Source organism: Ornithorhynchus anatinus, chromosome 11, assembly GCF_004115215.2.
Source record: "Ornithorhynchus anatinus isolate Pmale09 chromosome 11, mOrnAna1.pri.v4, whole genome shotgun sequence".
Lineage (NCBI taxonomy): Eukaryota > Metazoa > Chordata > Mammalia > Monotremata > Ornithorhynchidae > Ornithorhynchus > Ornithorhynchus anatinus.
The window spans coordinates 33,980,203-34,007,265 of record NC_041738.1 but is presented as its reverse complement, the minus strand read 5'-3'; the positions used below and the strand labels follow the sequence as shown (position 1 = coordinate 34,007,265).

Sequence of the window (27,063 nt, the reverse complement as noted above, 5' to 3'; positions counted from 1 at the left end):
GTTGCAACAGCCGCTCCGGGAGCTGCAGCCGTTGCAACAGCAGGTCCGGGAGCTGCAGCGGCTGCAGCCGTTGCAGCGGGCTCCAGCCCCTCCCCACGAAGGGCTGCAAGCTCCAGACTCACCGGATCGGGTCCCCGGGTGGCGGGCGCTGCGGCGACCCCTTTGTGACAGCTCGGTGCGCGCTATAAAGATGGACGCGCCGGCCCGGCCCTGCCATTCCGCGCTCGGCCCTTCCCCCCTCCCCCTCCCCCACCCCGCTCGCGCCGCCCCTCCCCGTTTCCCCGGCAACCCCCCCCGCCCCTCCAGCCCCGCCGCCCCCCGACCAATGGGAAGCGAGATCCCGGTCAGCTGACGCGGTCGCACGGGCGCCGGCCAATCGCGGCGCCGCTCGGGGCGGGTCGGTCCCATCGCGGGGGGAGGGGGGGGCGGAAGGTCCGACTCCTTCAGGGGGCGGGGGGACGCCGCCGGTCGGCCGAGCCGGGAGGGACGGCGCCGCTGATTGGCTGGCGGGGCTCGGGCTTGGGGAGGAGGAAGCCGCGGAGGGTCAAAAGAGGGGAGAGGGCGAAGCGGCCTCCCGCTTGGCGGCTGCAGCGGAGCTGAGCGTGCAGGTGGGTGCGGGGTCGCGGGGGAGCTGCAGACGGGCTTGCAGACCTAAGCCCGGGGCTCCGGAGCCGCTCCCATGGCGGCCCAGAGCCCTGCAGCCGTTGCAGCTCAGCCTGCAGCAGCTGCAGCTCGGCCCTGCAGGGCCTGCAGCTCGGCCCTGCAGGGCCTGCAGCTGGGGGGAGGGGAGACCTGCATGCAACCCCTCCCCCAATCCTCTCTCTTGAGCGCCCTACTCTCTGCAGAGCGCTCTAACCCTGGCCACGACGGGCTCTGGAGCGTTTGCACGGCTCTAAGCGCTGGGGGAGGGGGGGGAAATCCAAACCAATCCGGTTGGACCCAGTCCTTGCCCCTCCCCCCCTCCCCCCCCCCCGCTTAATCCCCATCTGAGAAGTGAAGGGGCTTGCCCAGGGTCACGCGGCAGGCAGATGGTCCCTCTCTGTTGCCGAATTGCACGTTCCAAGCGCTTAGTCCAGTGCTCTGCACATAGTAAGCGCCCAAGAAATACTCCTGAATGCAGTGGTCGAGGCGGGATTAGAACCCAGGCCCTGCTGACTCCCAGGCCCGTGCTGTAGCCACTACCCCGTGCTAAATCCTTGGAAATAATAATAATGAGGGTGTTTCTTAAGCGCTTACCATGTAATAATAATAATGTTGGTGTTTGTTAAGCGCTTCCTGATTTAAGTAACAGTGCTGAGCACTGTTCTAAACGATGGGGTAATAATAATAATAATGATGATGGCATTTAAGTGCTTACTATGTGCAAAGCACTGTTCTAAGCGCTCTGGAGGATACAAGGTGATCAAGTTGTCCCACGGGGGCCTCACAGTCATAATCCCCATTTTCCAGATGAGGTCACTGAGGCCCAGAGAGGTGAAGTGACTTGCCCAAAGTCACACAGCTGACAAACGGCGGAGCTAGGATTTGAACCCATGACCTCTGACTCTCCGGCCCGTGCTCTTTTTACTGAGCCACGCTGCTTCTCTCAGATACATAATAATAATATTGGTATTTGTTAAGCGCTTACTATGTGCAGAGCACTGTTCTAAGCGCTGGGGGAGATACAGGATCATCAGGTCGTCCCACGTGAGGCTCACAGTTAATCCCCATTTTTCAGATGAGGTCACTGAGGCAGAGAGAAGTTAAGTGACTTGCCCACAATCACACAACTGACAAGTGGCAGAGCTGGGAGTCGAACCCATGACCTCCGACTCCGAAGCCCAGGCTCTTTCCATTGCGCCACGCTGCTTCCCGGGGGGCTCACAGTCTTAATCCCCATTTTCCAGATGAGGTCACTGAGGCCCAGAGAAGTCAAGTGACTTGCCTAAAGTCACACAGCTGATCAGTGACAGAACCAGGATTAGAACTCACAACCTCTGACTTTCCACCAAGCCACACTGCTTCTCTGGTTCAGCCATAAAGAGAGACAATCCCTGTGTGTAGCGGACTCACAGCCTAACAGGGGGGAGGCAGACCTCAAAACAAGTTGTTCTTGTCTGTCCGTCTCCCCCGATTAGACCGTAAGCCCGTCAAACGGCCGGGACCGTCGCTATCTGTTGCCGACTTGTTCCTTCCAAGCGCTTAGTACAGTGCTCTGCACATAGTAAGCGCTCAATAAATACAATTGAATGAATGAATGAAAGTAAAGAGGCATCAAGATAAATACATGGAATTACAGATAAAATACATTTATACATAGTGCTCTGGGGCGGCGGGGGGTTAGAGCAAAGGGAGCGAATGGGGGCAATGGGGAGGGGAGGCAGAGGAAAAGTGGGGCTTAATCTGGGAAGGCCTCCTGGAGGAGGTGAGCCTTCAGTAGGGCTTTGAAGGGGAGAAGTATAATTGTTTGGCAGATGGGAGGAGAGAGGGCGTTCCAGACCAGAGGTGGGACGTGGGCCAGGGGTCGACAGCAGGACAGGTGACAGTGAAACATGCTAGCTTAGAGGGACGCCCTAATCATAATAATAACTACGGTATTGCTTAAGCTCTTACTATGTGCCAGGCACTGGTCTAAGCGCTGGGGTAGGTACAAGCTGCTAATATTTATGGTATTTGTTAAGCGCTTGGTATGTGCCAAGAACTGTTTTAAGCACTGGGTTAGATGCAAGCTAATAATAATAATAACTATGGTATTTATTCAGTGCTTACTATGTGCCAGGCGCTCTTCTAAGCACTGTGGTAGATACAAGGTAATCAGGTTGTCCCGGGGGGAGTCACACTGTTGATCCCCATTTGAAAGATGAGGTAACTGAGGCACAGAGAAGTTGTGATTTGACCAAGGTCCCACAGACAAGTGGCAAAGGTGGGATTAGAATCCAGGTCCTTCGGACTCCCAAGCCGTGTCCCGGAAATCAGCCGGGCCCCAGGAAGAGGTCAGGAATGATAGTAATAATTATGGTGCTTGTTAAATGCTGATTATGTGCCAGGAACTGTACTAAGCACTGGGGTGGATACAAGCAAATCATGGTGGAAACAGTCTCTGTCCCACACAGGACTCACAGTCTCTATCCCCATTTTACAGATGAGGTAACTGAGGCACAGAGAAGTGAAGTGGTTTGCCTACGGCCTCACAGCAGACAAGTGGCGGAGTCAGGATTAGAACCCATGACCTTCTGGCTCCCAGGCCCGTGCTCTAGCCACTACGCCATGCTGCTCAGGTTGCTATCTGATATTGGGCCCCAATTGCCCACTCCATCAGTCAGTCGATCGTATTTATTTCAAGTGTTTTTATTCAGCGCTGACTAGTTGCCAAGCACTGAGATAAACGCCGTGGTTGAGGCAAGAGAATGAGATCAGACCCAGTCATATTTGTGGAACGCTTACTGTGTGCAGAGCACTGTACTAAGCACTTGGGAGAGTACAACACAACAAACACATTCCCTGCTTACAACAAGCTTAAAGTCTAGAGGACCCAAGCTCTGTACTCTGTCTGAGGAAGGACAGGTATTTAATCCCGATCGTACAGATGGGGAAACTGAGGTCAAGGAAGTGACTTGCCCAGCGACCTTTAGCAGGCAAGTGGCAGAGCTGGGATTGGGATCCAGGTTTCCCGGCCCCCAGTCCGGTGCCCTTTCCACTAATAATAATAATAATGATGGTATTTGTTAAGCGCTTACTATGTGCCAAGCACTGTTCTAAACACTGGGTTAGATAGAAGTAATCAGGTTGTCCCACGTGGAGCTGACAATCTTAATCCCCATTTTTACAGATGAGGGAACTGAGGCACAGGGAAGTTGTGACTTGCCCAAAGTCACACAGCTGACAAGTGGCGGAGCCGGGATTAGAACCCACGACTTCTGACTCCCAGGCTTGTGCTCTTTGCACCTCTAGGCCACACTGCTTATGGAGTGCTTACTCTGGGTAAAAGTACTCTTCCAAGCACTTGGGAGAGGAGAGGCCATCGATGTTTGCCCATAACGTGGAAGAGGATCCCCTCTCCCTCACTGCGGTCTTCGACCTTTCACTTTCAAATGGCTGCTGATCTCCTGTCCTACAAAACCCCTCCCTTGACCTCTCTGCAGTTATCGCCTCATCTCCCTCCTACCCTTCGTCTCCAGACTCTTTGAACAAGTCGTCTAGGCCACTTCCTCTCCTCCAGTTCTCTCCTTGATCCCTGCATTCTGCCTTTCACCCTCTTCGCTCCACCGAAACAGTTCTCTCTAAGGTGACCGATGACCGCCTTCTTGCCAAATCCAGCGGCCTTTGCTCCGTCCTAATCCTCCTCGACCTCTCTGCTGTCTTCAACACTGAACCATCATGGCCTAATGGATAGAACACGGGCCTGGGAGTCGGAAAGACCTGGGTTCTAATCCCAGCTCTACCCCTTGTCTCCTGGGTGACTTGAGGCAAGTCGCTTCACATCTCTGTGCCTTGTTATGTCATCTGTAAAATGGGGATTAAGACTCCATGAGCTCCATGTAGGCCATGGATTGTGTCCAACCTGATTAGCTTATATCTGGCATACAGTAAGTGCTTAACAAATACCCCCAAAAAACCCAGTCAAACTAAGAAAAAAAAAAACAAAACACCACCCCCTTCTTGAAACATTATCTAACCTTGGCTTCACTGATACTATCCTCTTTTGGTTCTGTTCTTATCTCTCTGGCCGCTCCTCAGTTTCTTTTGCAGGCTTCTCCTCTGCCTCCCACCCTCTCACTGTGGAAGTTCCTCAAGGCTCAGTTCTGAGTGTCCTCCTGCCATCCATACCCACTCCGTGGGTGATTCCCAAGTCCACATCTCCATTCCTGTCCTATCCCCTTCTCTGCAGCCTTGCATTTTCTCCTGCCTTCAGGACATCTCTGCTTGGATGTCCAACTGACACCTCAAACTTCAGGTGTCCAAAACAGAACTCACCTTCCCACCCAAACCTTGTCCTCCCCATGACTTTCTCATCACTGTAGGCAATGCCACCATGCTCCCTGTCCAGCTTATCACCTCCGCACGTGTCTGTCAACTCACCTCTTTGGTCTGTCACCAAGTCCAGTCGGTTCTATGTTCACGACATATCTAAAATCTGCCCTTTCCTCTCCATCCAAACTGCTACTATGCTGATCCAAGCACTTACCATATCCCGCTTATCTAGTGCATCAGCCCTCTCATGGACTTCCCTGCCTTTCATCTCTCCTCTCTCCACTGCATTCGTCACTCTCCTGCCCAGGTCTCTTCTAAAAAAAGAGTTCAGTCCATATCTCTCCGCTCTTCAAAAACCTTCCATATTTGCCCATCCACCTCCACAAGAAACAGAAACTCCTTACCGTCGACTTTAAGGCAGTCAGTCAGCTCACCGCCACTTACCTTACCTCGCCGATCTCCTAAAACCCAGCCCACACACTTCCCTCCTGTAACGTCAACCCACTCCCTGTATCTCCAACTCATCCATCTCGCCACCGACCCCTTGCCCATGTCCTCCCTCTGGAATGGAACAGCCAACAGACCACCACTCTCCCTCTGTTCATAACCAACAGACCACCACTCTCCCCACTTTCAAAGCCTGACTAAAATTACATCTCCTCAAGAAGCCTTCCACGATTAATCCCTCATTTCCTGTAAATGCTCCCCCTTCTCTGTCGCCTATGCGCTTGAATCTGTCCACTTTAAACACTTCTTATTCGTGCCACCCTCAGCCCCACAGCACTTATCTACATATCCGTAATATATTTATATCCATGTCTGTCTGCCCCTTTAGCCTGTAAGCTCCTTGTGGGCAGGGATTGTGGCTACCAAATCTATTTCATTTTACTTTCCCAAGCGCCTAGTACAGTGCTCAGCACAGTAAGCGCTCAGATACCACTGATCGATTGAGTATAGGCTCATTGATCCTACGAACCTGTTTAGAGTAAACAACTGAGATGGTCAGCTCCTCACATCCTTAGAGTAATAAAATCCTTTCCTGAAAAAGAATTATTTAATTTTAAATGTTATTAGTAATTTAATAATTATATTTATGTATGTCCTTATTTATATTAATGTTTGTCTCCCCCTGTAAACTGTAAGCTCATTATGGGCAGGGAATGTGTCTGTTATATTTTTATATTTTATTCTCCCAAGCCCTTAGTACAGTTCTCTGCATAAAACAAGTCCTCAATAAATACAATTGATGGACAGTTTTGTCTACTAGGAAGAAGCCTGACTGTCAGAATTCCCAAATTCTGTTTCAGACTCTGTGATTGGGGGGTGAGAGGGGAGGGTTGCTGACCCCTTTGGCTTTTAATTTACAGGCCCGGGAATATCTTGGGTGAGGTAAAATCCACTCATGGGAGTGTCACTTAATGTTTGAAAAGCCCTCTGAAATCCTTGGGTGAAAGGTACATTCTACTGTATTTGCAAAGTATATCATTTTGGCCCAAGGGATTCCCTGTGGTGCAGGCAGTTTGTGGTATTTACTGAGTGCCTACTGTGTGCAGAGCGTTGGGAGAGTGCAGTACAGCAGAGTTGGTGGAGGCAATTCCCGACCACAGCGAGTTTACAGGCTAGAAAACCTTGCCAGTCTGGATTCCTATAAGCAGGGGCCCAAAACAAGTTTTCAGGCCTGGAATCTTGATGTGTCAAGCATCTAAAGTATAAGCTTTTTAGGAAAAGCAAGAACTGTAAAATCAGTCAGTGCTTATTGTGTACAGACGGGTTAGAAGGCGTAAGTCCTGCCCTCAAGGAGCCCCCAGTTTAATGAGGGAGTCAGAATAATACATGGTAGTAAAGGAGAAAAATGGATACCTAGAGGAAAAAGGCTTAACAAGGGGGGCCATAGGTCATTACGCACCAAAATGCAGACGTCATGGGAGTGCTTAAGAGCCTAGTGTGTACAGAGTTCTGAGGAGGGAGAGATGAGAAAGAGGCACAGTTAGCTCGAGTGAAATTTGTTGGAGAGGGGCAAAGAGTGTGAGTTGGAGTGTAGTGAGAGGAAAGTGGGTAGGGAGGAGGGAGCTGGAAGACCTCAATGCCAAATGAATATTTTTAAATGGAAATTACCTTACAGATGCAGTTCTCAGATTAATGTGCCTGGAACTGTGTACCACACCAAGTGAATGTTCAGTAAACACTGCTAATACTCCGATGTGCTTAATTTGGAAGGAAACAGCTACAAAAATCTAATTGAAACCACGCCAAACTGATTAAGTGTTGGTACTGTGTCTTCTTTAAGATGTGGTCTTCTTCCATTCCCTTCTGTGCCACCCTGGCACTTAGATTTGCACCCTTTGTTCACCCCTCCCTCGACCCTTGTGTACATATCTGTAATTTCTTGATATTAATGTTTTTCTCCCTCTCTAGACTGTAAGCTCACTGTGTCTATCAACTCTGCTCCACCGTGCTCTCCCATGCATTTAGTCTAGTGCTCTGCACACAGTAAGCGCTCAATAAATACAATTGATTGATAGGTCTCTGCAACAACTCATTCGTGCCTTGGGTGGCACCGTCATTGAGCGATTGCTCTGTACTTTGCAGGTGTACCCCAGGTTACAGCTTCCCCACAATCCATGCCACCCGGAGACCCGTCCTGCAGTATTTGCTGACTTGCTCCAGCACAGATAAGCCCCATCCTCAGCCTTCCATCCCGTCACTGCAGGTAAGTTAATCTCTTCCCCACTTTCTCCTGTTCTCAGCCTCCTCCATACCCCGACTGTGGCCTCCCCCTTCTTCAGGCCCTTTTTTCTTTAGGCTAATCCTAGCGAGGTGTGCAGGGCTGTCCCCACTTCCGTTGGGGTCCCCGCCTTTCCTTTCTGGCCGCAGCTGTGGAATTGGGGAAGCAGCATGGCCTAGTGGACAGAGCACAGACCCGGGAGTCAGAAGGACCTGGGTTCTAATCCTGACTCTGCCACTTGTCTGCTGTGTGACCTTATCACTTCCTCCGGGCGGCGTTAGTTATCTCATCTGTAAGGGCAGAAGAGGAGAGGTGAGAGGAGTGATAAGGAACCAGATGAGGGAGACCTGTGATTCCCTCTTCCTGCCCTCCTCCCCAGAAGGGTACATGTTCATTGGTAGAGGTTTCCCATAACCAACATCCTTGCGGTCTTAATGTAATAAATGATAGTACGCTCAGTTCTGCGGTGAAAGCAAGGGTTGGGTTCTTGGAAAACTCACATTCCAATACCGGGGTCTTGATTGTTACCTCGTGCAAAGCACATCACGTTCTGTTCCATCAAGAGAGATGCGGCGTTGAGGGAACAATGTTCCCCAGCGTGGAGTGAAAACATGTAATATGGAAGAACTTAGCCTGTTCTCCTCTTGGAATAGAAGAGTTCAGGCCTTTGCCCTAAGTCACTGGACTCTGTCTTCCAGTCAGTATTGATGTCAGTCAGAGAAGCAGCGTGGCCTAGTGGAAAGAGCACGGGCCTGGGAGTCAGGACCTGGGTTCTATTCCTGGCTTCACCGCTTGCCTGCTGTGTGACCTTGGGCAAGTCTCTTAACTTCTATGCCTCAGTTCCTTCACTTGCAAAATGGAGATTCAATACCATTTTCCCTCCTACTTAGACTGAGAGCCTATGACTTGCCCAAGGTCACACGGCAGGTATATTCATTCAATAGTATTTATTGAGCACTTACTATATGCAGAGCACTGTACTAAGCACTTGGAAGGTATATGGCAGAGAGGGATTAGAACTCAGGTTCTCTCAGGCCCAGGCTCTTTCTACTAGACGATGCTGTTTTCCAGTGTACTCTGCTTTTGGAAGAGTACAATAGATCAGCACTGGTAGCCACATCCCCTGTCCACAGTGAGCTTACAGTCAAAAGAAGGAGCTTACAGTCTGGAGGTGAAATTCATTAAGCTTTAACTCCGTGCCGAACCCTATGCTCACGCTGGAGTAAACTTGAGAAAAATCAGATGGGACTGTCTCCCCGTTCCTCGTGGGGAACATATTCTTGGAGGAAGAACAGATATTTTATCCCTGTTTTACAGTCGAAGAAACCGAGGCACAGAGAAGTGAAGCAGCCTTGCCCAAGGTCACACAGCAGGCAAGAGACAGGGCCAGCATTAGAATCTCCCTGGCCTTGCTCTTTCCATTAGGCCCCTGCACCTTCCTAAACAAATCAACAGTGTAACCACAGTGGCTGATGGGGTGACACCTAGGATCATGTGGATTGGTCAGAGAGGAGGAGGCTTTTGAAGAGAACTTGGTTGAGGGGAGAGATGTGGTTTGGCAGTTTGTTGCAGAGGGGAGGGGATAAGCATGCCAAGACTGGAGAATTGCAAGGAAAGTGTAGTTTAGAAGTAGAGTGTGATCTTAGGGTCTCAGCAGCTAACTAAGGTAGAGATAGCTGGCAGAGTGCTTTAAAGCCCATGCTCGTTCCCTGTTCTAAAACTCTTAAAATCTAAAGAGGGAGACTGACAAAAATTAGATACCAGTAGTGGGAGAAGGAAGAACCACAAAAGAAGTACAAGTAAATACACATCTGATGAGAAGCAGCATGGCCTAGTGGCAAGAGCACAGGCTTGGGGGTCAGAGGAAGTGGGTTTCTAATCCCGGCACCGCCACTTGTCTGTTGTGAGACCTTGGGCAAGCCATTTAACTTCTCTGTGCCTCAATTACCTCATTTATTAAATGGGGATTAAGACTGTGAGCCCCACGTGGGTTAGGGACTGTTTCCAACCTGATTACCTTGTACCTACCCCAGCGCTTAGAACGGTGCTTGGCATATAGTAAGTGCTTAAGAAATACCATTATTATGATTATATCTGTCAGAGTGAAATAGCTGAATAAATAATTTACTGTAAAAATAAAGTACTGAGGGCAGAGTTGCTATGGTTAGTAATTTCGCTTAATTTGGAGGAAGACTTCCAGAAGTAGGTGAGGTTTGGGGAGAACTTTGAAAATGGGGAGAGCTGAGGCTTGCGGGGTTGGACGTTGGAGGGGTTTTCGATTTGGGGTTCCGGGGTTAGTTAGGGATCGGAGGTGGGATAAGAGGGTGAGGTACAGTTAGGATTTAGAGGGAGGAAATAATCAGCTAGTGGGTAGTGGATGAAAAGAGCCATCATTGAGCGTGGCCTTGTGGCTAGAGCACGGGCCTGGGAGGCAGAAGGACCTGGGTTCTAATCCTAGCTCCGCTACTTATCTTCTGTGGGACCTTGGGCAAGTCACTTCACTTCTCTGTGTCTCAGTTGCCTCATCTGGAAAATGGAGATGAAGACTGTGAACCCTGTGTGGGACAGGGACTGAGTCCCACCCAATTAACTTGTATCGACCTCAACCCTTAGAACACTGCCTGGCACATAGTAAGTGCTGAACAAGTATCACTGTCATCGTCATCATCCTCATCAAGTTGGAGAAAGTCAGAGGAACCCTGAAGCCAGCTCTAAGGAGTTTCTGCTGGATAACAGAGGGAGATTGGAGGTTTTCAGGGTGAGGAGAGATTTATGTCAAGTGATGTTTCAGGCCCTGCAAGCATATAGAGAAGAGACTGGAGAGGAGGAGACCAGTGGTGAGGCTGATGTGATAGTCTAACCGTAAGGTGGCAAGAGCTTGACCTAGAGTGGAAACCAGGTGGAGAGGAGGGGTGGATCGAGGAAATACTGAGGAAGAAGAACCAGCAGGATTTAGCGATTGGATTGAACGTGAGGGCCGAAAGATGGCGAAGAGTCAATGATGGTACTAAGGTTGGGTGTTTCTGGAAAAACCAAGATGGTGGGGGGATCGGGAGAGATGGGAAAGTCAGGAGGTAGAGGAGGGTGTGGAGAAGAGGTGAGACGTCCAGATTGGGACGGGTTGAGTTTGAGGTGCCGGCATGCCATCTAAGCAGAGGTTTCATGACGGCAAAGGGAATTTTTGAATGGGTTCAGCAGTTCGTATTGTCCTCTCCCAAACTCTCTCCACATACTAAGCACTCCATAAATTCCACTGATGATGATAATGATTTTTGTTAAAAAGGCACAAAAAAAAAATCCAAGTGGTTGGAAATGGTTACACTAATATTTAAAAAAAAACGCAGTCTTGAATTTCAGGGCACTTTGTATTAATTGGAGACGGTTTAGTAAACCGTGAAATTGAAATAACTGATTAACATCATCTTGCTGGGAAAATGAATATCATCACTGGTTTCTCATTTAGATAACAAAAATATCTAAACTGGGCTTAAATCCCAATTTATTTTGGTCTGTTGGAAGAATTTTCCAGAATATGCCATCATAAGTGTAGTTTTTAAACCTTCTTGTCTTACAGAGAGGATCAAGGAGATGCTTCTGAAAGTCTTCAAGTGAAGTTGTTCTTCTTAACTCAGGGCTAGCATATGGGTTCTTCTAAAAACCCAGATGTGGGATCTGTTTGTTTATTTTTTTTACACCAAATATGTAATTTTTCTTGGGCAGGAGGAGGAGGGAATTTCAGTGCCTTTCATAATGTTTTTTAGGCAATCAGTCAAACAGTTGTATTTATTGAACACTTACTGTGTGAAGAGCACTGTACTAAGCATTTGGGAGCATACAGTTAGCCGAAAAGTCATCTTAAATGATCTCAAAGGGAACAACAGAAGTGTTGCTGTGCAGAACGTTCCTCATTCCTGGCAGGGCTACAGATCTAGAGCAATTTTGTTTACAAACCAAGTTATTTAACCAGGGGAGAATGACGATGGGGAATGTAAAATATCAAATCAGTAATCTGAAGAAGAAGATTCTGTCAGTGGGGCTGAGTTCTCAATCTTTCCGCATTTTTATTATTAATGCATTTCCAGTTCAGAGTCCCCACCCCTGCTTCTGTATGTATGGAGGCCCAACTTGGAGTCTATTTCCTTATTTCCATTTAACAATGGCAACAATGAGGTAGGCTGGAATTCAGTTCTGTTTTAGAATTCCACGTAAACAGAACCGAAGTTGGTCCCTTCTTCCTTGGATAGAGATCTGGAGTTTTTCGAGCAGGGGGGAGTTTTCCCCACTTGGGTAAACAATTTACTTTGCAAATTTCACCGAGTTTGGGCTGCCTTTAGCTTGTATTCATACTTTTATTAAAAAAAAAAACCCCAAAGATAAAACCCCATAGTTCATGGAGGAATGGCTCCATGGAACAGTGGCTGAGCTGTTTGTAGAAGTCAAAAAAAAAAGGGGGGGGGGAAGCCAGTGGGAGAGAATATGTAGTGAATTTGGCCAAATGGGCAAGGATAAGAAACATTCTCCCTCACTCCACTCGGCCGGGGGACTGAAGTCTCCAGTGCTTCTGAAAAAGTTGTTTTTACTTATGAGCAAAGATGTCTGTGACTTGGTAGCTACGCTGACTGGGAAGTTGGGATCTGTTTTTGACTCTCTGGGCAGCTAATTCAGCGCTGTTGTTTCCAGCACAGACACCTAGAGTACGAATTGAGAGTAGAAATATTTGAAGTAACACTGAGCATGTTAGTAACCTCGTGAGACAGGGAGCGTCAGGTTTAAATAGTTGAGAGATGCAGTGTGGCCTAGTAGATAGAGCATGGGCCTGGGAATCAGAAAGACCTGGGTTCTAATGCCATGAAAAGGCCAATGGAAGGAGAGAGAAATGTTCAGTATTCTGCATGTCTCACAGATATTAGCTAGTTTTCTACATTTTTCTAAAATGCAAAGCCAACGTCCCCACTCACCGACTTTGATTTTTCACTTGTCGGAGAGAAGTAGGCCAGGGTATTTTTCACTCCCTGCTGTCTCAAACCTCAGTTTTCACTACAGAAGTGTCATCTTTGGTAGGCAATCCCATTATGGATGGACGAGATGAGGGTAACCTCATTATCAACAAAAGATTCGTATCGGAGACGGAACTAGATGAACGGCGTAAAAGGAGGCAAGAAGAATGGGAAAAAGTGCGAAAGCCAGAGGACCCAGAAGGTATGAAGGTGCAATTTGATAACCATAGAAGGAAAGGTTAGAAAACCCGAAACCAGAAACTGCTAAAGGTGCTCTTTTCAGTTCTCTGAAAGATATTTGTTTAGAGATAACAACAACTCACCACAAAATTATTTCTGATGTCACTCTTTTCCCCCATCCACCCATTTTTACTTCTCTCTACAATAAAGCTAAATGAACCCAGGGGTGTGCTGAAGCCAAATACGCTTGACAGTCATCCCCAGTGGTCAAGCCCATTGACTACCTCCTGAGCCCAGCCTGATTTCTTGTGGACTCTTGGCATTTGGTAGTTTATCAGCAGGAGAAGACTCTTTCAGAACACTATTCTATGACTAAACCTTAAATGTAAAAATGTGTTTTCCCTGTTTCAGAGTGCCCCGAAGAGGAATATGATCCTCGTTCCCTGTATGAAAGACTCCAGGAACAAAAAGATAAGAAGCAGCAGGAGTACGAAGAGCAGTTCAAATTCAGTAAGTCACAGCAAGTTATTATAGTGCATCGATTCTGGAACTTGTGGAACTTCTCACAGGGGGTCTCGGCTGTTTTCGATAGGGCCGGGGGTATTTATTGAGCACTTCACTAAGTGCTTGGGAAGGTACTATATAACAGTCACATTCCCTGCCCACAACAAGCTTTCGGTCTGCCTCCCAGTGATTGTACCCAAGAAAATTTGCCTTGTGCAAGTAAATCAATCAGTCTTATTTACTGAGGGCTTATAGTGTGTGGAACACTACTAAACACTTGAGAGAGTACAATATAGCAGAGTTGGTAGACACTTTCCCTGCCCACAAGAGGCTTAAAACACTAAATTTGGAACTCGAGAATGCCTGATTAATCCCAACATCCATAAATGGAGGGCGGTTGAACGTTCTCGATAGACGCCATGTTATTGTTTTGAAGAGGGGGTGAACGCTCGGTCCCCTGTAATATCTGCTTTTCTTTTCTTAGAATGACTCTCGGCATTTTCCCTTTAGCCTCCTAAATGTTCCTTGCTCTACTTTATTTGCTCAGAAAATATGGTAAGGGGCTTAGACGAAGATGAGACAAACTTCCTTGAAGAGGTTACACGGCAGCAAGAGTTAGTAGAAAAGCAACGAAGAGAAGAAGACTTGAAGGAGTTGAAGGAATACAGAATATCCTTTTCCCTTAATGGTAAATTGCTGGGTGGAGTAGGGAAGTGCAGTTCTTGGATTGCACAGGTGGACTGTAATTAAGTGTTCGTTCCAAAAGATTTCTGAAAACAAAGTAGATGGTGCCTGTGATGAAATGGAAACTCAATAGAATATGGTCCTAAGCTTTTGAGTATATTCAAGAACTTTCGTATACGAAATGATCGGGATTAAATTTAATTTTATTGAGGCGAGGTGGAGAAGGGGATAAATTGAAGACATCTAGGTCCTGTTCCTGATTGAGGGGTTTAGTCTAACCACAAGGAGGGAAGGGGTGTTCTTTCCCTGATGGCCCAACTATTTTCTTCCCTTGCAACCGCAGACCCCTGAATGAGTTCAGAACTCCCCTCCCCAGTCAGAGTCAGAGTCAGGATGTAGAGGTCAGTAAATATAATTGAATGAATGAATGAACGGTCACTTAAATCACATTTATTGAGTGCTTACTGGGTGCAGAGCACTGTAATAAGCTCTTGGGAGAGTACGCTATAACAGACTCGGTAGACACATTCCCTTCCCATAAGGAGCATACAGTCTAGAGGGGGCTGTAGGTCTCATTTCTGATGCAGGGTTGTGGATTCTAGAACTAAGTAGGAAATAATGAGCTCTTCCTCCCGCGCCCCCCAACCCCCTGCAACCAGACAAACTGGCAAAGGACCCAGGCCTAAAACTAATATGGGGTTGGTGGCTGTGTTCTGTTGTAGGCAAGAGTCCTAGAGCGAAGAAGAATTTGACAGTATTTAATTTGTTGGCAGTTTTGGTATGTCACTATCAAGGATTTCTCTTATTCCTCAATAAATGTCCATTTAATTTAGGACAGACAAACCCAGAATCCCCCCCACAGTGCAGTCACATGTCCTTGGGGGCCGGGCTGTGGGACAGCAAGACTTTAGAGGAGTGACCATCCCTGGAGTAGCTTCGTTTGCTGCTAGCGTTTCATGGCAACGGGCTCCAATAAGGCCTGCTTCACCCTGAGGGGAAATTTGCCTTTTGTTTTGTCACACAGGCACCTGCTCAACCTGTCTATTAATGCACCCAGAAGCAGCATGGCCTTGTGCATAGAGAGCTCAGTCCTGTGAGTCAGAAGGACCATGTGTCTGCTGTATGACCTTGGGCAAGTCACTTAACTTCTCTGTGCCACAGTTACCTCATCTGTAAAATGGGGATGAAAACCGTGAGCCTCATGTTGGACAGGGACTGTGTCTAATCCAATTAGCTTGTATCTATCCCAGCGCTTAGAACAGTGCCTGGCACATAGCAAGCGCTTAATAAATACCAGAAGGAAAAAAAAAATGTTTTCAGCCCCTTAGGGACTGAAATAAGATTCTCCTACTTTGGAATTAAAGATACAAATGCTATGATTATTTGTGGAAACCTCTTTGTTTTCAATTAAAATGGTAAATCCCCAGAAAAATCTACGTAAACCGGACAATACCGCTACATTTTGGAGAAACTTTAGATACATGCTACTTGTCTAGAGTGGGGATGAAAAACAACTCGAACAAACTAATTATTAATGTACTGTATAACTGAAAAACACTTAAGTAGCAGGAAACCTATTGAGAGAGGCATTGAAGGATAAAACATTTTATTATTAAAGTTAGAAATCAGTGTCTGATTCATGGCTTTGCTGGATAATTATTATATTTGTGATAGTTTTGATAATGTAATCATCCTGAATATAAATAATCTACTTTAAATTGGTAGGTGAAATTTGGGCCTTCTTCCCTCACCTCAAAAAACGGGCTGATTTAATAAGTCAATAATGCAAATTCTTGAGGGTTCATATGGTAAATTAATGTGACTGCATCCTTTAATTTTTTTCAATAATGAAAAAGTGTGGGAATAGATGCTTTCTAACAGCTTGCAGGAAACAGCTATACGGCTCCACTTCCCTCGGTGTTCCTTGCCCCATTTCTAGAATAATAATTGTGGTATTTGTTAAACGCATACTGTGTGGTAATCACTGTAGTAAACGCTGGGGTAGATTCAAGATAATCGGGTTGCACAGTCCTGTCCTTCACTGGACTCAGTCTAAGTCAGAGAGAGAATACGAACATAATCCCCATTTTGTAGACGGGGAAACTGTGACACAGAGAAATTAAACGACTTGCCCAAGTTCACACCGGAGGCAGCTGCAGGAGACGGCATTAAAGCACAGGTCCTCTGGCTTCTAGACTGGAGTTTTTTGGGTGGTTTTTCCACTAGGGCACGCTGCCTCTGAGAAAAATAAAATGTTCTTTTTCAGATGCTCTTCTTATAATGAACCCTGAATATTAAAGTATTTTTCCTGTGGTCACTGTCCCTTTGAAAGTATTGAGGCGATACTACTCAGACTAGCACCCTGAGTTTGGGGAATGCTGAACAATTCCCTCAGGTCAGTTGGGTCACCTGGCAGGTGTTGTTTAGAATCTGGTTTGTCTTGACTTGTGGCCAAATGCTCTGGCCCAGTTTCCTTTTTCCCTTACTCCTGAGTTCAAGAGTAATCCATAACTATGTGGCTCTGAGCCCAGAATGGGTACATGAATAATGGCAAAAATTGTCTTAGATCGGTGAATGAACCAAAACTCCAATTTCAGTCGGGGACGAAGGTGTTTGCTTGCTCAACCACAAGATGTCACCAGTTCCATTCAAAGCTCCCAAGTCCTAATTAAGAAGCTGCTGGAGTTGACGAAGAAGAAAGTCTGAAATACTTATTTGGGTCAGGTGATATATATGGTTAGCACTCCTGGGAATCAAGTATGGGGAAAAATATGTTGCAAGTGAATATTAATGGGTTTCATATTTCATTTTTAAGTGGGAACCTTGGTTTTTTTTTTTGTTGTTTGAACAAATGTAGAATTTGATTATACTTACGGACTCTTAAATTAACCTAGTCCTGTAGTTTCCCTAGTAGAAGCACTCTGATTTCCTTTAGCATGTAGCTTCACAGAGTGTGGAATCGTTCAGAAATCTTCCTCAAAACAGTTTAGCTCCTTCCATATCTCTTTAGTGATTGTGACCAAGTCAATCAGTGGTATTTATAGAGTGCTTACCAGGTGCAGAACAATGTATTAAACACTTGGAAAAATACAGTATAGTTAAGTTGGAAGGTACGATTCTTGCCCACAGGAACTTAACAGTCTCCTAGATTGGCTGGCAGATTTCAAGGTTAAGGAAGCGAGAGGAAGATGCACACTGATGATTTGTAAGTCAATCAGGAGTATGTATTGAATGCCTGCTTTGTTCAGAGCACTTGACCAAGCACTTGGGAGAGTACAATACAATAGAGTCGGGAGATTCTGCCCACAAGGATCTCAGAGCTAGAAGAAGAGACAGACTAATATAAATAAATTACAGATATGTGCACAAGTGCTGTCTGTATAAGTCTTCTTTATTCAGAGAACTCAAGATTATGTTTCTCTTCCTTCCCATGGAGCTCCAGATTTTCAGGAGGGTTTGCCATGGGGGAGTCATTTTATTTTCGAGGTGATCTTTAACCTTCAACTCACAGTACCCTTACCAAGGTCGGAGGAACTCTGGACTCCAAGAAGGAAACAGAGAGAAAACTTGCTGCAAAACCGTTAGAAAACAAGAATAAGTTCTCTCAGGCTAAACTCTTAGCAGGTGCTGTCAAACATAAAAGGTGAGTGTTGGCATAATTTCTCAATCTTTCTTCCTCCAGCTCTCTCTTTTTTTCCTTTTTGGTATTTAACTGTTTGCAAGTGCCAGGCACTGTACTAAGTGCTAAGGTAGATACGGTAATCAGGTTGGACACAGTCTATGTCCCACATGGGACTCACAGTCTTAATCCCCATTTTACAGATGAGGTCACTGGGGCACGTAAGTCGGGTGATTTTGCCCAAAGTCACAAAGCAGACAAGTGACGGAGCTGGGACTAGAATCCAGGTCCTTCTGACTCCCAGGCCCGTGTGCTATCTGTATATTTAATCCACACTGCTGGGGATTAAAACTGTGCGCCCCATTTGGGATAGGGACTATGTCCAACCTGACCACCTTATATCTACCCCAGTGCTCAGTATGGTGCTTGATATATAGTAAGCAGTTAGAGTGAACATAAATAATATCGTCATTATTATTATTATGACACTGTAGCATTGGGGAAAAAAATAGCAAGTGCACATGTGCAGGTGAGCTGCACAAACTTTCCCAGCCTGCAGCTGCTGTATTTCAGAAGAACTAGGTGACAAATGGAGCCATCCAAGCTGAGTCACTTCAGTCTTCTGGTTGGCTGAGTTCTGGTTGGTAAGGGATGCTACAATGGAGTGTGGGGAAGAGAACCAGTAGAAAGAGCCCAGGCCTGAGAGTCAGAGGACTTGGGTTCGAATCCCAATTCACCACTTGCCTGCTGTATGACCTTGGGAAAGACACTTAACTTCTCCATGCTTCAGTTACCTCATCTGTAATTATCCAGTTACTTTATGGGGATTAAAGCTGGGAGCCCCATGTGGGACGGGGACTGTGTCCAACCTGATTACCTTGTATCTACCCCAGTGCTTAGAATAGTGCCTTAGTACATAGTAAGCACTTAATACCACAGTTATGGTTGTTATTATTGTTATTATTTTGCAGATAAGGTAGGTAACTGCAGCAGTTGTAAAGGTAGCAGATTTTCAGTGGTCAGAGTTAAGCCCATTTTCCCCGCTTTGCTGTGGCAAATGTGGCAAGAGCATTTACATAAAGTGTCCTTTTGTGTGAGGCATTATTTTTTCTTTCATTCTGTTGATTAATCACGCATGTTCAGACTGTATAGGTTGGCCCAGCTCACAAGTACCCAGACTGCTAATCGGTTCTATTTGTGCCTTGCCCAGATGCGGCTCAAAGATGGCCATACTTAAAAAACAAAAAAAATGGAATCTTTTGCTAATGATCGGAACAGTCCTATTTAGAATAGTCACCCCTTTCAGTAGCAAATCAGGAATTGGGATCTAGCTCCAGTGTCGACGCCCCCTCTCCCCCCAAAAAATATCGATATCAGTCATCAGTAGTTTTCACGAAATAGGCTGCTGTGCACCATGTGGAGCAAAGGAAATTCATGAGCAATTTCCTTTCTGCATTTAGTCTGCTGCTTCATTAAATAATTGGCTGCATCCTTTCCCTCCAAGCTCATTTGAAAGTAAACCCGTTCTAAAATGTGATTATCAGTCGGGACGGGAGGACAGGCCTGGATCTGTGCCTGTTGCATAAACGCTAGGGTGTAGTGTGTTCGGGGTCAGTAGTAGGTTGCAGGGTGGGGTGCAGCTCCGTTATTTGTCTTCTTCCCATTCCCAGGAAAGCGGTGGGTAGCATGTTTGTCGTGTTGAGCTCAGCTTCTGTTTCCATGCTTGCCCTCTAGGGTCCGTCTGCCACATCCTCGAGGTTGAGTCCAACAGCACTCCATTTGGACTTCTGCTGAAACTCAGCTAATTCCTGAACAGCTCCCTCCCTATAAACTTGACCAAAGCGTCTGTACCAACCGTTTGAGCACTAGGATGCCTAGATAAGGCCAAAAGGGTAAAGTAGCCAGAATCAATCAATCACTGGTACTTATAGAGCGTTTACTAAGTGCAGAGTACTGTATTAAGTGCTTGGGAGAGCACGATGCAACAGAATTAGCAGGCACGTTCCCTGCCCAAAACGAGTTTATAGAAGAGGGAGAACCCAGACCCGAAGTGTCTCCGTTAGTTTTTGAAGGTTCCTTTGGATCAAATCGGATGGAGAACGAGAACTTGGTTCCTCAGCGATGGTGGATATGCCTCCCTTGCAGTTCTTAATGCGGACATAACCCGAGTCCCTGCTTTTCTTGTTACAGTTCGGAGAGCAGCAACAACGTCAAAAGGCTGAAGTTGGCCCCTGAGCAGGGTGACAAGAATCAAGGTGAGTAGTAGCATTAGTCTCATTGTCAATCGTATTTATTGAGCACTTACTCTGGGCAGAGCACTGTACTAAGCGCTCGGGAGAGTACAATATAGCAGTATAAGAGACACGTTCCTTGCCCACAGTGAATTTACAATCTCATCCTACAGTGCGTGCAAATGCAGTGCTGGGGAGGATATCCTTAGATGAATCCAGTGGCTTATCAATAGATGGACAGTATCGATTAGACGGGTTTGTAAATGAGCCCCGGAGCTTAATGTTTTAGAGGACGATGCTGGGACTGGATAGTACACAGTGTTTTCATGTAGGGTTTTGAAGTCCTCTGCCAGAATAAGCTCGTATCCTTGGAGTGGGCGCTTCTCTCAGGATGCCGAGCCAAGCCGATTGAGCGCAAGAAGGATTTTTCTTTTTCTCTTCCAAAAATGCCATAAGGTGCTACTTCCCCTTGGCTTCTCCCGTTTAGCGGCAGAATCCCAAAGTCCTTTGAATGTCGGGCCCAGATTTGAGCCTTGATCGAAACCTTTCATCTGAGTGGGGATACAGTTGGAATATGGAGGATGGGAGAGGGGAATCAGGCCTACGGCGTCGTCACGAGGCAGTTCCTTGTGTGAAAGAGCCCATCTTCGCCGCTGGTTAGGACAGAGAACTGGAAATGGAAGAATCTGGTATTTTGTACTTGTAACTCAGCCTGTGGAACGGCTGTTTTCCAGTGACGAGGATGTTGCCGGATTGCTCGTTCACGCATTGTACACGGGTCACAGTAGGAGAGGGTGTCTTTGGAATGGGTGATATCTGGCTGGTTGGATTACAGGTCGTAGTCTAAACCCATCAAGGGTTTCAAGGGTAGAGAGCCAAATGCATAGGCCATGCCGAAGGGAGAGGGAGCAGGGGGAAAAAGGGGCAAGACCTCTTGAAGGAGATGTGATTTTAGTAAGAGTTTGAAGGTAGGGAGAGTAGTGGTCTGTCTCATCTGAAGGGGTAGGGAGTCCCAAACCAGAGGGAGGAGGTGGGCAGAAGGATTGATGGTGAGAGAGATGAGATGATGGTATAGCAAATAAGTTTTCGTTAGCTCAGGGGTCGTGTAACTAACTGAATCTAAAGCACGCTAGGTCTCCATGGCCTCCCCTCTCGCCGCCTCTCACCCTTGCCTCTGCTCCCCAATCTCTCCAGCTCTACTCTTCCCAAGCCCCAAGATCCCTCTTCCCTCACTTTTCACACCCTCCCCCAATATCTGCCATCTCAACACCCAGCCCCAACTCCCTCCTGCCTGGATTTGTGCTCTTTGGCGAAGGAGCTTTCAGGGAGCAAGGTGGCTCCCTCCGTCCTCAGAGGAATAAGGGTGGATTCTCTGGGGAGGGAAGGCAGAGGAACGCAGGAAATGAAGGATCTTCCAGGATGTGGGGACTTTGCTGACGGGCAGAGAGGGAGACAGAGTGAGGAAGCTGCTGGGAGGGAGAACAGTGGTCCAGGCGAGGTGGGCCAGAGAGGGTAGCAGTAGGAGTAGGGGACCCCTACTTTTGAGCTCAGGCAATTTTTTTTTTCTTTATGGTATTTAAGTGCTTACTATGAGCCAGTCAGTCTTCTAAGCACAGGATAGATACAAGCTAATCAGATCAGACACAGTCCATATCCCACATGGGGCCCACAGTCTTACTCCCCATTTTTTACACGTGAGGTAACCGAGGCACAGAGAAGCAAAGTGACTTGCCCAAGATCACAAGGTAGCTGAGCGGCAGAGCTGGGACTAGAACCCAGGACCTTCGGACTCCTAGACCCGTGCTCTATTCACTAGGCCACTCTGCTTCTTGACATTTGGATATTTAGAGGGAGAGGTCGGTTAGAGAAAGGATAGGTGTGCTGGAGAAAAGGTGGCTGGCATTTATTGGTTCATGATATTTGGAGGGCAGCCATTCTGAGAAGCAGGGAAAGTAATCTGAGGCAAAGATTGGACAACAGAAAATCAAACGGGTGGCTACACCACAATGCCTCATTCACATTTGAAGTGTACTAGAATTGGCAAATCTCTGCCGTGGTCTTGAACTCCAGTATTGCTTGGTGTACTATGCCATTGTGAGTCTTTTTCTTGTGTTTCCACGAGACCAACCGGGAAAGAAATCAACGGATCACGGTCCAGATTCGTATTTATTCCGAGCCTCCAGTTACAATTGTATTCTTTGGTGGAGTCTCGCTAATTTGGAAAAAATGGATCTCGACTAATGTCTGCCTAAAGTAGAGAAGAATGTCATGGTGGCAGCAGGGTTTTTTAATGGAGGTTGACTTGACTGGGGTGGGACTGCTTCTCCCCGTAAGTTTGGGCATCTGTCTTTGTCCTCTGTGGCGGAGACCTATCTGTCTCCTTGAATTGAGCCAGGGTAGCTGGCCTGCTCAAAAACTGGCACCCCTTTCCCCTCTCACCCCGCTGCTTCTGCACCCCTCCTGCCTCTTGCAGCTTTAATAACTGAACTCTGGATGACCCCAGGATGGTACAGGACAAACTCTTCCTTCTTCCCACTAAGCCCGTCCTCTGCGGGTAGCAGTAGGGAGGAGCCGCCCTGAATGAATACATAATTGGACCAATTTAAAAAGTACAAGAACCGTTATAGAATTCTTGACATCCTCCAGGAACGTACCCACGGGGAACAGCAGGGTACTCCAGATCCAGAGATTTGAAGCAGTGTGATCTAGTGAGTAGAGTACGGGCCTGGGTTCTAATTCCGGCTCTGCCACTTGTCTGACGTGTGATCTGGGGCAAGTCACTGTACTTCTCTAGTTCTCAGTTCCCTCATCTGTAAAATGGGGTTTTAGACCTGTGTGGGACAGGAACTGTGTCCAACCTGTTTAACTTGTACCTACCCCAGCTCTTAGTAGAGTGGCTGGCCCATAGTAAGCACAATTCAAGTGCCATAAAAAACAAAATAAAAAAAAACAACTTGGGTTTCCAGGATCCAGGACTCATTGGTTGAATGAGTGTGATTTTAATGTTGTTGGGAAACAGGTCTATATTCATTCATTCATTCATTCATATTTATTGAGTGCTTACTGTGTGCAGAGCACTAAGCGCTTGGGAAAACACAATACAACAATACCATATACCACCCAGGTTCCAGAGGGCTGCCAGGACTGAAGCTTTTCCATCACTGACCAAAAAAGGGTGTGTGTGTGTGTGTGTGTGTGTGTGTGTGATTTTTTTAAATGGTACTTAAGTGCTTACTTTATGCAAGCACTGTACTGAGCACTGGGATAGATACAAGATAATCAGGTCAGACACAGTTCCTGACCCACATGGGGCTGCCAGTCTTAGTAGGAGGGAGTAGGATTAATCTCCATGTTACAGATGAGGAAACTGCGGCAAAGAGAAGTTAAGTGACTTGCCCATGGTCATATAGCAGACAAGCGGTGGAACTGGGATTAGAACCCATGTCCTCTGACTCGCAGGCCCGTTCCATTAGGCCATGCTGCTTCCGTTTGCATCTAGAGAGAGAATGAGCTTTGCATTTGAACCAGGCTTGTCCAAATCGGGGAGCTGCTGATGGGCAGGAGCTGCTCTCCCAGACAGATATGCTGTTTGTAGGTAATAAAAATAATAATTGGGGTATTTGTTAAGTGCTTACTATGTGCCAGATACTCTTCTAAGCACTGGGGAAGATTCAAGCTAATCAGGTTGGGCACAGTCCAACCTGGGACTCGGTCTTAATCCCCATTTGACAGATGAGGGAACTGAGGCACAGAGATTTGCCCAAGGTCTCAGAGCAGACAAGTGGCGGAACCGGGACTAGAACCCAGGACCTTCGGAGTCCCAGGCCCGTCTCTGTCAACTAGGCCACGCTGCTTCGGCCGGCCCATCGGCAAATCACATTCCTCGCTCCTGCGGCCCAGTCCGAGGTTCTGAGTCTTGTCCGAGGTGGTCACTGGCTTCACCTCCACGGGGCCTGGTTGGTGAGCCCGGGGGTGAGGTCTCTTCAAAGCATTGCAGATGGGGTGCAACTCTTTCTGTGCCATGCTGTATTTTGGTTTCTAGGAGACGAGTCAAACGCAAAAGTTGCCCACATCTGCTCCCAAGTCACGCATCTGTCTGAAGCCTGAGAACACATTCTTATTAGTCATTTTCGTGTTAATTTGACTTGACAATGAGCTCCTGCAAATGAGGAAGTTGGCAGGAAGCTTACCCAATGTACCAAATGTGTGAGATCAGAGGGCAGTATCCTTTCTTTGGGGGCAATTAACTGCTTTTGGATGGAAGCTAGTCGCTTGTTTTTTCCCTTTCCCTTTCAACCAATCCTGAATAATTGAGACTTAATGTCTTTCTCGTGGAAGCTGTAGGCATATTGAGGCTTTACGTACTTTCATCAGTTTGGACAGTGAAACGTTCCCGTTTTGTATTTTTGTGTCTGGCTAGTTTCCATTTTGGCTCTGGAGCTCGTGGAATCTAGGGTAGGGAGCTGAGAGTCCCTCCTCAATTAAGTGACACCTTGAAATCCAGCTGCTTCAGTTCTTTTTATTCTGTTATCCATAAAACTGATTTTTGGATTATCCACCAATAATGGAATGGAAGGGAGAGGTATCCCGCAGGATGTAAAACACCATATGATACTAAAAGAGTTGACTGTGGGAGGGAGGAATGGAGGGAAAGGGGGAGATCTGGGTCCAGGGTAGCCTGGAGAGAGATAGTTATTATTAATTATAATAATAGTATTTAAGTGCTTTCTATGTGCCAAGCACATAGACAAGGAGTGTTGCCTAGTGGGTAGAGCATGGGTCTGGGAGTCAGAAGGACCTGGGCTTTAATTCCGGCCCTGCTACTTGTCTGCTCTGTGATCTTGCGCAAGTCACTTCACTTCTCTGTGCCTGTTACTTCATTCGTAAAATAGGGATTAAGACTGTGAGCCCTATGTGAGACAGGGACTGTGTACAACCTGATTAACTTGTAACTATAGTTCATACAGTGCCTGGTACATAATAAACATGTAACAAATACCAATTTTTTTTAAAGCACTCTACTAAGTGCTGGGGTAGATACATTGGAAAGAGCACCGGCTTGGAAGTCAAAGGTTGTGGGTTCTAATCCCCGCTCTGCCACTTATCAGCTCTGTGACCTTGGACAAGTCACTTTACTTCTCTGTGCTTGTTGCCTCATCTGGAAAATGGGGATTAAGTCTTTGAGCCCCGTATGGGACAACCTGATTACCTTGTATCTACCCAGGGCTTAGAACAGTGCTTGGCACATAGTAAGTGCTTAACAAATACCAAAATTATTATTATATACAAGTGAATCAGGTCCCACATGGGGCTCACATTTTAAGTAGGAGGGGGCACAAGCATTGAATCCAAATTTTGCAGATATAGGAACTGAGAGACAGAGAAGTTGTGACTTGCCCGAGGTCACAGAGCAGACAAGTGGTGCAGCCGGTATTAGAACCCCAGGACTTCTGACTCACGGGCCCAGGGTCTTTCCACTAGGTCACAGTCTCTGCTCTGCACAGCAGTAGCTAGGAGAAAATTTGGAGGCAAGATTCAGCTTAGTTCATCTTTAAAACAAACAAGCACCCCCCCCCCCCCAAAAAAAATGCCCTGGATTTTTGATGGATCACAGAATAGATGATCAGGTCACAGATAATTGATTTCTGTAGGGCCTGGGGGCCAATTCTCAATCAGCCATATTTATTGAGCACTGACTGCATGCAGAGCACTATGCTAGGCACTTGGGAAAGTACAACATAACAGAGTTCATTTAAGAAATTTAAACCAAGACCTGAAAGTTATTTATAAAGAAAGGTCAAGGTGGAAAATACCCACAGTATTTAAGGGGGATTGCCATTTATCATTTAGAAATAGTTTGAACAGTGAGTGGGATAGAGGCGTGGAGAGGTTATTCTGCATACCCAGGTACTGAGACTGGATGACCCTCTCGTCCCCATCTTGTGGTAATTTGCAGGACCTTCTGACCACAGGATCAGAAATCCAAAGATCCCTTGGCTCTGGTCGCAGCTTTGTTACTTATCGCGATGCCGGCCGAGTCACCTGAGGTATCCCACCCTTTGTTTCTCCAAAGGGCTGGGAGCATGACCATGGGCAAGTCACTTCACTTCTCTGTGCCTCAGTTCCTTCATCTGTAAAATGTGGATTGACTGTGAGTCCCTAGCAGGACCGGAACGGTGTATATTGTGATTAGCTTGTTTATACCCCAGCGCTTAGAACAGTGCTTGACACATTGTAAGGGCTTAACAAATACCATCATCATCAGATGGCCTTGAGAGGAAAGTGAGGGAAATCCAGAGTGACGGCGTAAACGCCACCGTGCAGGCCGAGAGCCCCGTGGATCAGGCTGCTGACAGAGGGCCTTGAGGGGGTAGAGGCTCGTCCCTGTTGCCCTGCTTCCCGAGTAGTAACGGGCCTTTGTTTCCTCAGAGACTCAGTCTGGCGCACAACGTGGAAGTGGTTCCCTGAGCGGCCCGCCCACCATCCACTGCCCCTCGGCCGCCATCTGCATCGGGATCCTCCCCGGCCTGGGGGCCTACTCCGGGAGCAGCGACTCGGAGTCCAGCTCGGACAGCGAAGGCACCATCAACTCCACCGGGAAGATCGTCTCTTCGGTTTTCCGTACCAACACGTTCCTGGAGGCCCCGTAGCCTCCTCATCCCCGTGGGCCCCGAGGGCCGACTGGACACTTGATCCGGCCTCGGGGCAGTCCCTCCCCCCAGACCCCCACCCGCTTCCTGTGCGTACGGCAATGTCTTTAACTTAGTCTAAGAATATACCAAAATCCAACCTGGAAGCAACGGAATTTGTTTTCACGTGGCGCTGTTGGCGGTTGGGTTGCAGTGAGGGGGCAGGGCGATAGATGAACCAAGTAAGTCCTTGACTGGGAGACTTACTTTGGCACTAAAGGTTGTTTGTTTTTTTTGCTTTTGGTTCTTTTGTTTTAACAGGACGAGTCAGCAGAGACGATCATTGAATGGCCGTAGTGTATTCCGTTGATGGATATTTTAAACCAGTATTTTATTCCCTCCGCGTTTCGGCACGTAAGGGGTGGGGGTGGGGAGCGAACTTGTTCCAGCCGTGAAAAGAAGCGTGTGTGTGTCCCCCCCCACCAACACTTAACACATTCTTATATGTCATGTGTCCAAATAAAAGATCCTAAATCCCTTTCTG

The 27,063-nt window shown here is 47.1% G+C and overlaps 2 protein-coding genes across 9 annotated transcripts in view; one reads left to right on the top strand and one right to left on the bottom strand.

Moving 5' to 3' along the window:
- Positions 1–236, bottom strand: part of RSPRY1 (ring finger and SPRY domain containing 1) — a 58,462-nt gene extending 58,226 nt beyond the window's left edge. For all 3 annotated transcript variants that reach the window (XM_039913486.1, XM_029075617.2, XM_029075618.2), the window contains exon 1: positions 123–236. The gene's annotated coding sequence lies outside the window, so the exon portion shown is untranslated. The remainder of the gene's footprint in view (positions 1–122) is intronic.
- Positions 237–510: 274 nt separating this feature from the next.
- PSME3IP1 (proteasome activator subunit 3 interacting protein 1) lies at positions 511–27,063 on the top strand. 6 transcript variants are annotated; one of them, XM_029075939.2, is made up of 8 exons: positions 511–608; positions 7,540–7,660; positions 12,737–12,874; positions 13,264–13,362; positions 13,904–14,025; positions 17,550–17,683; positions 19,850–19,914; positions 26,320–27,063. In XM_029075939.2, the coding sequence occupies exons 3-8, from the start codon at positions 12,748–12,750 to the stop codon at positions 26,538–26,540; spliced, it is 768 nt and encodes a 255-aa protein (XP_028931772.1). In that variant the 5' UTR covers positions 511–608; positions 7,540–7,660; positions 12,737–12,747; the 3' UTR covers positions 26,541–27,063. The 6 variants fall into 6 exon arrangements, with proteins under 6 accessions (XP_028931772.1, XP_028931778.1, XP_028931776.1 ...); XM_029075945.2 differs by lacking the exon at positions 7,540–7,660 and having other exon boundaries at positions 537–608; XM_029075943.2 differs by lacking the exons at positions 511–608; positions 7,540–7,660 and adding an exon at positions 10,326–10,433.

Bases quoted from the DNA above. Each gene is read 5' to 3' on its own strand.
- PSME3IP1 (XM_029075939.2), top strand. From the start codon at position 12,748: ATGGATGGACGAGATGAGGGTAACCTCATTATCAACAAAAGATTCGTA. The intron at 17,684-19,849 runs GTGAGTGTTGGC...TTCTTGTTACAG, and splicing joins GGTGCTGTCAAACATAAAAG to TTCGGAGAGCAGCAACAACG. The intron at 19,915-26,319 runs GTGAGTAGTAGC...TTGTTTCCTCAG, and splicing joins GCAGGGTGACAAGAATCAAG to AGACTCAGTCTGGCGCACAA.